Source organism: Fusarium pseudograminearum, chromosome 2 (assembly GCF_000303195.2).
Source record: "Fusarium pseudograminearum CS3096 chromosome 2, whole genome shotgun sequence".
Taxonomy (NCBI): Eukaryota; Fungi; Ascomycota; class Sordariomycetes; order Hypocreales; family Nectriaceae; genus Fusarium; species Fusarium pseudograminearum.
Window position 1 is genome coordinate 6,147,178 of NC_031952.1, and position 8,909 is coordinate 6,156,086.

General features: G+C 46.4%; 4 protein-coding genes across 4 annotated transcripts, besides 1 other annotated feature; 2 read left to right on the top strand and 2 right to left on the bottom strand.

The window, feature by feature from the left end:
• Positions 1–714: 714 nt before the first annotated feature.
• FPSE_04557 (uncharacterized protein) lies at positions 715–1,806 on the top strand (the record flags this gene model as incomplete). The annotated part of the gene is made up of 1 exon (XM_009257675.1): positions 715–1,806. The coding sequence occupies one exon, from the start codon at positions 715–717 to the stop codon at positions 1,804–1,806; it is 1,092 nt and encodes a 363-aa protein (XP_009255950.1).
• A 749-nt stretch (positions 1,807–2,555) lies between these two features.
• Positions 2,556–3,566, top strand: FPSE_04556 (uncharacterized protein; the record flags this gene model as incomplete). Its single annotated transcript, XM_009257674.1, has 1 exon — positions 2,556–3,566. The coding sequence occupies one exon, from the start codon at positions 2,556–2,558 to the stop codon at positions 3,564–3,566; it is 1,011 nt and encodes a 336-aa protein (XP_009255949.1).
• A 131-nt stretch (positions 3,567–3,697) lies between these two features.
• On the bottom strand, positions 3,698–4,824 carry FPSE_04555 (uncharacterized protein; the record flags this gene model as incomplete). Its single annotated transcript, XM_009257673.1, has 4 exons — positions 3,698–4,103; positions 4,156–4,403; positions 4,453–4,694; positions 4,743–4,824. 4 exons carry the CDS (start codon positions 4,822–4,824, stop codon positions 3,698–3,700), a joined length of 978 nt encoding a protein of 325 aa, XP_009255948.1.
• Positions 4,825–6,543: 1,719 nt separating this feature from the next.
• Positions 6,544–6,738, bottom strand: FPSE_04554 (uncharacterized protein; the record flags this gene model as incomplete). Its single annotated transcript, XM_009257672.1, has 1 exon — positions 6,544–6,738. One exon carries the CDS (start codon positions 6,736–6,738, stop codon positions 6,544–6,546), a length of 195 nt encoding a protein of 64 aa, XP_009255947.1.
• Positions 6,739–8,810: 2,072 nt separating this feature from the next.
• Positions 8,811–8,908: a repeat region.
• Between the last annotated feature and the right edge of the window lies 1 nt (position 8,909).

Below are 8,909 nucleotides of genomic sequence, written 5' to 3' on the forward strand. Positions count from 1 at the left end.
AAAGAAAAGCGGAAAGAATCTTGCTTGACCTGACGTTGACAGTGTTTACACTTGGCAAAAGGGAACTTGCCGAGATGTTGGATTCGGTACGCATATCCGATCTTGCAGATCTATCCAACTACTCTCGATGATATCCACGAAACTGAAGATCTTGTAAGAATTTAGAATATCCTTTTTCCCACAGCCTCGGTAGCGATTTAATTTCTGCATGCTGCTAAAAGCCCCGGTCATAATGATACCACATTGCAGTATGGACAATGCTCCTGGTGCTGATGCAGGGATTCTTTGTATGCGGGATGATTAAAGTTTGAGTTTGATTAGCTGGCCCCCTCCTTTTCCTCAGCACCAAAGAACCCGGTAGAAAAGGTCTCAACTGCCAGTTGCGTGAGTAGTACGGAGTAGAGGAAACCTGATGGTCGTAGTGAGACCGCCACCAAGGAAATGAAATGCATTGAAGTGGTGTGAGGCGTTGAGGAAAGAGGGAAGTGCCGTATGCAGTGCCGTATGTCGTGCTTTACATAAAGACAAACAATGTCGAAGAATTCCTGTTTCACGGTTCTCTTTCGCAAACGCTTGGTCCTTTACCATAAGGTCACAAACACTTACCAGGCTCAACTGCCTGCGCTTACATCTCGTCGCTCCTTCAACCCCATTCCCTTGTACCGTCGATCATTCCCCATTTCCTCGCCCTAAGATGCAACACTACCCCCAAAGATGGCTGGAGTTAACACCAAGAGCGGCACTGTCGCCATCGTAATCGCCGTCTTCATCAGCATCGCCTTCTACAATGTCCTCGAGCTCAACGCCTACATATTCGGCAGCTTCAAAAAGCGCAGCGGTCTATACTTTTGGAGTTTTGTCATTGCAACATGGGGCATCGCGTTCAATGGTACTGGGTACCTCATCTTGCATCTATCCCTGTCTGAGCAAAAGTATATCTACTCCACGCTCATTCTTATCGGGTGGTGCACTATGATCACTGGACAGTCTGTTGTTCTATACTCCCGTCTACATATTGTGATGCACAACCAGCGTTGGTTGAAGATGGTCTTGGCTATGATCGTCGTCAATGCGCTTTGGTTGCATCTTCCTGTTATCATCCTGGTCTACGGCGTTGGTTCCTCAAACCCAACACCTTTCCAAAAGCCATACGAGGTCTTTGAAAAGATCCAACTCAGCGTTTTCTTTGTACAAGAGCTTATTATCTCGAGTCTTTACGTCTGGGAGACCACCAAACGTCTAAGGCTAGAGAAAAGCATTGGCAATACCAAGACGAAGATGGTGCTTAATCATCTGATCGTCGTCAACGTCCTGGTCATCCTTCTTGACGTCTCTATTCTTGCGCTTGAGTTTGCAAACCTCTTCGACATTCAAACTGCATGGAAGCCGCTCGTCTACAGCGTCAAGCTCAAGCTCGAGTTTAGTATACTCAATCGTCTCGTCGAACTCACAAGAGGACGTAACGAGAGTTCATATGGACCCAGCCACGGCGCTACTACTCAGCATGCCGACGAGATAGGCTTGGAGACCATTAATCATAACAGAAGAAAGCAGTTCACCAGCGCTCAGGGGACGATCACGGGTGATTATGAAGTTCGTGTTGGGAAGGGCGATGAAAGTCATCGTGTCTTTAACAACGAGACAGATCTGATTAAAACAACAGAGATTACTGTTCACAGTGAGAGGTACCCTGGTCATGACAGGGAGAGTTCGGAGGGCGATTCGCCCGAGGGTATACAGCACATGCCCAGGGGTAGTGCGTCATCGGCATCTTCGGAAGTTCAATTTGCGAAATATGGAAATTAGAACATGATTTGTAATACATTTTCTTGATACTCTTGTTTTCATTCACATCATAAGTGTCAGTATTATTAATAATGGCGCGACTTCTCAAGCAGCCACGGAACTCCAGCACTGCAATTAAGGGTGTAGAACTCAATCTTGATGAGTTGCTAGAATCCAAATAGCCTGAACAACCGTGCACAGTTTGAAACCGCGTAAACTTTCAACTCCGTGACTGCCGAGGTTGTAGTTTTAGTACCGCGGCGTATCTAGATTGAGTAAGTGATATGTCTGTGGGTGCACGCCAGCCATGGTATTGGTTCAAACCGCAATTCCTCTATCTAAAACCTTAGCTTACTGTGTGGCTTACCTTGTCACAGATGAAATGGCTCACGTCATCACTTTATCGACTCTATCAATCTTGCATATAACGAATTCAGGTACCAGGTGTTTAAATATTCATGCAGGCAGCGCGGATGTAAGCCATTTCGGAGTTAAGAATGGATCTCAACTCTAACACTAATACAACCTCACAACTACCGAATGGCTACACCGATTTTCCAAAGAACCTAACGATGCAGTTCTGGGGACTTCGTACGGCGTTAAGGATAACGCCGTGTCATCGTGCAGGGGTTTCTGAACATGGTCGAGTTGATACTATCAAGTATAAATTAACTTCACTTCGTCGCAAAATATACACTCTTCAACACCAACCAAATATTTAATACCAATTCAAGCACAATACCAATCCAAACATATCTTAAGAAACGAAAATGCCTCGATATACAGCAGCCCACGCCAACCTTCAAGGACCCGGGGATGCCCGACCAACAGCCCTACAGATCGTTAAAGACGAAGATTTGGTAGGAAAACTCACCGACAAGGTCATCCTCGTCACAGGTGGAAACTCGGGTCTTGGTCTCGAGACTGCCAAAACTCTTCATGCAACTGGAGCTACCGTTTATATCACGGCAAGGACTTCAGAGAAACTTGAAGAGGCCATCAAAGACATCAAAGCATGGCCTGAGGCGGAATCTTCTGCGCCTGTATACGGTATCGAGTTGCAGCTCGACTCTCTTGCATCTGTGCGAGCTGCTGCCAAGAAGTTTTTGGAGAAAAGCGAGAAACTGAACATTCTCGTTCTCAACGCTGGCGTAATGGCCACTCCAGAAGGACGAACTGAGGATGGTTTCGAAACGCAGTTCGGCACCAACCATCTTGGCCATTTCCTGCTCTTTGAGCTACTGAAGCCCGCTCTTTTAGCCTCTTCGACTCCATCCTTCCATTCCCGCGTCGTCTCTCTTTCTTCCAAGGGCCATCGATATGGAGGTGTTCGCTTCGATGATTTCAACTTCGAGAAGGAACCTTATTCTCCTTGGATCGCTTACGCCCAATCCAAGACAGCAAATATCTACTTCGCATCCGAACTGGAAAGACGATACGGAAGTCAAGGCCTTCATGGTCTCTCTGTTCATCCTGGCTTTATCTTTACTAATCTGGCTCGTCATATCGATGTCAATCAAATTGATGTCAAAGGAGACACAGACAATTACATGAAGAATATTGAGCAAGGTTCTGCGACGACGGTCTATGCGGCACTCAGTAAAGACTGGGAAGGCCGAGGTGGGAGATATCTGGCAGATTGTGATGAGGAACCACCACTGAAGCCAGGCGTTGATCCTGAGACTTTTGCGCCAGGATACGCATCATGGATCTACAATGAAGAAGCAGAAGGCAGACTGTGGGCAGAGTCTCTTAAGCTCGTCGGGCTGGAGAAAGACTAAGCACTTTAGATCATGTATATTAACTATCTCCGTGAGATATCGACAAGTCAAGCCTAACTCCTATCCATACTTTCGCTTATGCTAGTAAATGTCACCAATATGTTGCATCCCATGTGACGCCCATGTGCATACTAATTATAGTATCCTGGCATATCGTCGATGATGAATCCGTGTTCCCTGCACTGTCTTGTAGCCAGGTCCCACAGCTTGTTGACAGCCTGAGCATCATCAAGCCACTTGTTTGCCCTGTCGTCAAGCTTCTGTACTGGGACGTAGTATCTTCCGGCGTGCTCGTAGACCTTGTGGCTAGTGGCGCAGAAGAGCGAGTTCATGGCTCCCTCAAGAGGGGTGGAGGACGGTCCGACCTTGAACATCATGCGGGACATGGCGCCCAGCATAGTAGGGTTATGGGACTGAAGGTTGGACTTGACGAGGCCAGGGTGGAGAGAGTATGCTGTGACACCGAGAGATTGGTAACGATCTGTAATGGCTTTGGCAGCGATGATGCTGGCTTCCTTGCAGTGACCGTATCTCCTCCTGTTAATGGTTAGCAATCTGACTGTAGAAATGATGAAAGTGTACTGCATACCATGGAGCCAGCTTTCCGGTCTCATTAGTGAGGTTGGGATCATCGTAGTGAATGGCTTCGGGTCCCATTCTGAGAGCCATGTCGCTGGCGACGTTGATGATTCTCACGCGATCCATTCGTCCACTGACTTGAGCGGCTGTTACGAGAAGAGGCATCAAAGACATCGTGAGGGCGTGATGCGAAAGGAAGCAAGTCTGCCACTGAATCTCGTGTCCATCTTTGGTCAATTCCCAGGGACTAGACATAATCTGGAAGACTTTTTAGCTTTGCAACTTTTGTTAAAGTGACTGGACTTACACCAGCGTTGTTGATGAGTATGTCAAGGCGGTTTTCTCTGCTCATAAAATCGGCAGTGGTATCCTTGATACTTTGCATATCTTGGAGATCTAGCTTGAGGAAGTGTAGATCTAGATCGGGGCTGTTCTTGTGCATCTCTGCGATGGCCTTGTTGACGCGGTCGTTTGAACGACTGGCGATGTAGACTCGGGCACCCTTGAGGGCGAGTTGCAGAGTGGTCTCATAGCCAATTCCAGAGTTTCCTAGCTGGTCAGTTTCTGTTTATCGGAAGGCCAGGAATTATGACTTACCACCAGTAACGATTGCGACGTAGCCACGAAGACTGGGAATGTCACGGACCTCGAACTCGGGTTCAGTAGGATGGCAAGGCATGGTGTATAGATGAGGTAAATAGGTGGTTGGTTTATCTTTGGAGGCGTCTGAGTAAAGTGTATGGAGTTGAAGATGTTGTTGAAGATATCGAGTCGTTGTCCTGCGTTCCTGTTATCTTCTTATACCAATATTACTCCTTGGATCTGGGGCATTTACAGCCAATCGGAGATCATGTTTCTGACACTGACGGACTCGTCCGCGGACATCTCCATAGTGGTGGGGCAGGGCTGAGTGCTTAGCTTGCGGCGCAGAGGCCAACGTAATTACAGGCTGTCAGATTATTCAACAACCATTGGACTGGCTACAGTTATTATTCCATCAAAGACGGGTCTCAGTCAGCCTCTCATGTCGATTGAGATGACGCATTAGAGTGAACTTGAGCACCAGAGCTGGCTTGATAGGTTACCAATACAGCTACATAGATTTGTCTGATATGGGGACTTGGATTGCATAAGTCAGCACTAGATTAGCACAGACAAGTCGTTTGTTTCACTGATTACACTAGGCTCAATTGATGAACAATAATTCAGGGTTCTAAGTGGCACCTATCATCAACACGGCCCAGCCCTATCATCGTCTCACAGGGACCGAAGATGCGCATGGGGAAGGCCAAGGAGCGTGTGTGGATCCGGATACAGTTTGATGATAAGCTTATATGGTTCATTCGTATCTTCTCAGTGCTTGACCGACTCGGATTGGCAGTATTCGTATGGCTACTTCTATACATAGGTAAATGTAGGTTGTGGCTCAACCATCGGTTTCACGGTCAGCAAGTCAATGAACGATGATAACAATTAATTATTGGCTTGATAGATATCTCAGTTGATCAGTAGCTAGGCCATCTTCAATAAGAACTGATCACCTCTTCGAATAAGCCCTGTGTGCGAAAATGTTTTTGCTGGGATCTCTGCTGCATTTGTGACAGAGCCAGTTGCGACGTTCAACCTCTCGAACGCCTTTGGTCTCACAATCCTGTCCTCTGTGAAAGTTTACACATCTGTCTTTGGCGTTTGGTAGGAAGTGTCCCAGTGGGTATACGACTGTAAAGTCGCATAGGCCACACGAATCTGTAACGTCGGGGATGGTGCACATTGCTGTTGGTGTTTGTGTTGTCTTGTACCGTTGATATGAAGTTTGTGATGAGGATACAGATCGAGAGATGGTGTTCTGGAATATATACATGTGCGTTTTCTCTTGTTGCTATTCCTGTCTACCTTGGCACTCATATTTTCTTTGTTGCCTGCAATAACAACTTAGAACCTGCACGGGCAACAACTGTCAAAGAAACGGGACAAGTGCACAAGGAGAATTATATTGTTCGATTACGGGAATCGAGTTGTCCTCAAGCGTGCACGCACGAACACCAACAAAACTATGAGCCAAATAGATTTCATCATATGAACAATATCTTTCTCTTTGTTCCGGCTTGATATGTCTTTATGCATGTCAAATACCTCAGAATTTGTTATCAGAACCATGTCTTGCACTAAATCGAATAATCTTGACGAGTATCATGGTATTATGGATGCTATTTCGAGATATAAGTTATGACAGTGGGAAATCACACCGGTCTACGATGAAGAGAAGATTGTAGGAAAAAAGTATGCAAGAACTCCCTCTTAAATTGACAACATCTACTGTCTACCTAGTCTAGTAACATGTTCCATCCATGAAAGGAGCCCTGCTCTCGATATCCTCTGGTCCTGCCAGACGACAGTCTTAGAACCGGGCACAGGGTGGTATCCCGCCGGGAACGTCATCGGCGCAAGCATTGCAATGATTGTTTCCCTCGACGGGCTCCTCCTTGAAATTCTTGCATTTGTGGATGTCCTCGGGGGCGTCCTTGCACTTGGTGATCTTGGCGGCTGCGTCAAACCCGCAGGCCACGCATAGTTCAGTCTTCTTGTGACACATGATTGCTGGATTTGTTTCTGTTGAGTTAGTGTGCGTTTGATGTGGTTTTGGTGAATTCTCGATGAGATGATGATTCAGTTCGGTTGAATTAGAGACTGATGTGTGATTTTATACGTGAATGCCAGTTGTTCACTACTCATGGTCGCTCTGTTCACCTTGTGTCAATCGCACGAACAAACACACTGTAAAGAGTAGAGAGACCTGTCTGAGAATAGCAAATGTGCTAAACACCATTTGGTCATAATTTACACCAAGGCTCAGGTATTCATTCTAACGTACAGGCGTGACACACGCTTGTCTGCAAGCGCTACATCACTGATCTTGCTTGGGTCGACGTGATCATTTGTCATGGGTGAATGGAGGCACATCTTCTGCATCACACTCTGCTGTCTGTTTCATGTTCGTGTATAGGAGCATTTTCGGCAGCAGATAGCATGGTCTAGTGGTACAAATAAACTATGCCGGTTGGTACTATGTAGCAGAGGGCTGGATTGGAGCCTTCCCAATGAGACACAGGGCATAAATACGAACAGTACCGCAGCCAACGTGTATGTAAATGCATGGGGTTACGGTCGCCAAAGCGATATGGCTTATTTGCGACAGATGCAAGTTTACAATCAAGATGGGGTTCACAACACTTTGATGTCTTGACCAAAGTATGTAGCCGGTGATGATGGACCGCTATATCCACAAGAGCTTAAAGCTAGTATATCGCGGTGAGTATTGGGCTTCATTCCTCTTCCTTGAACAAAAATAGAAATAAGCCACGGAGTAAGATGGCAGATCTCAGAGTGAGTCAAGGGTGCAGTCACTGTCACTATCTATCTATCGTCTTCCTCACTCCCAAGGCAAGCCCCAGCAAGCAACGAAAAAGAGAAAAAAGAAACACGCCTGTCAGACGTCCATCAACACCCACCCCAGCCACGCGCCCGAAGGCAGACCACAGCTGGGGTCGAGATCATCAAGAGGAAACAAACTCTCTATACAGCAGCTGCACGAGACAGCCACCGCCATCCTTGCGGACAGGGCGAGAGGACCAAGGTATTCACTCTAGGGTGTCGAGGATATACACTCATCAACCAGGGTGGGATCTGTGGCTCTTTTAGGGAACCAAGAGAAGGTCGAATACTATAGAAATGATTCTCTGAAGTATTGTCGACATGAAGAAGAAAAGAAAAAAAGTCCAAATGGCCGGCGGGAGAAGAGATTTTTATAGAGGATTGGCTGTGGGGCCCTGAGAGCCTGTTTCTTTGAGCCTGAGGCTGCTGTGAAAACTCTGATCTCGGGCCCAACCACTCTATTTTGTTTGGTTTGTCCGCTGTAATTTCGGCTGCTGGACCACTGTGGATAGCCCCGAGACTAAATTCAACTGTGGACGAATTGAATGGACCGACATGACACTGAGGAAAGAATTATCTTGCAAAATGAGGCTGGTAATTGAAGAATTCTCTTATCGCTACGGAAACATTACAAAGAACAGACCAAGACTTGGTTTTTACGCATCGAGCGGCATGTCTTTGTCCTTGGCATTTGATCTCTGTTTAGTGGAGTCTCTCACTGAGTGAGCACCTGAGCATCACCAAGTTTGCATGTAGGGTATGTACACGACAGTTGAGGCAGATAATTGAGCACATATTAAAAGAAATATTGAGTCAATAAAACCCAAAGGGTTCGATGATGAATATGAAGAGAGAGGTAAATTATCTCAGTGGATTATCCGATAAGTTGTGTGGTTCTACCAAGGCTGCAAGTGTTATTGTTGGTGCGGTTGGGGATGTCAGTTGTAGTTGTGTTGGTGAAAAAGGCAACAAATTGCACAATAACACAACACCATTGGCATGAGAACAACGTAAATTACAAAACACATGATGGCGACTATCAACTAATTCACAATATTAAAACATTACAGGCAGAACCATGCAGTTCAAAACGCAATAATAAACATCCACAAACACAGGCAATGCACCTCTACAGGGCGACAAGTACAGGGTGAGAACGCTGACCTCACAGTTCATGGTCAAATTTGACAGGTATCACGCGCTGTGCATATAGGCTATCATTCCACTATCTCCAGTACATACGACCAAAGGTAGTGGAAAATACGGGATCCCGTCCGCTCTCCCATAGTCAAGCCACTAACCGGCGGATTAGTAGTTGGGTCGGTGACGACC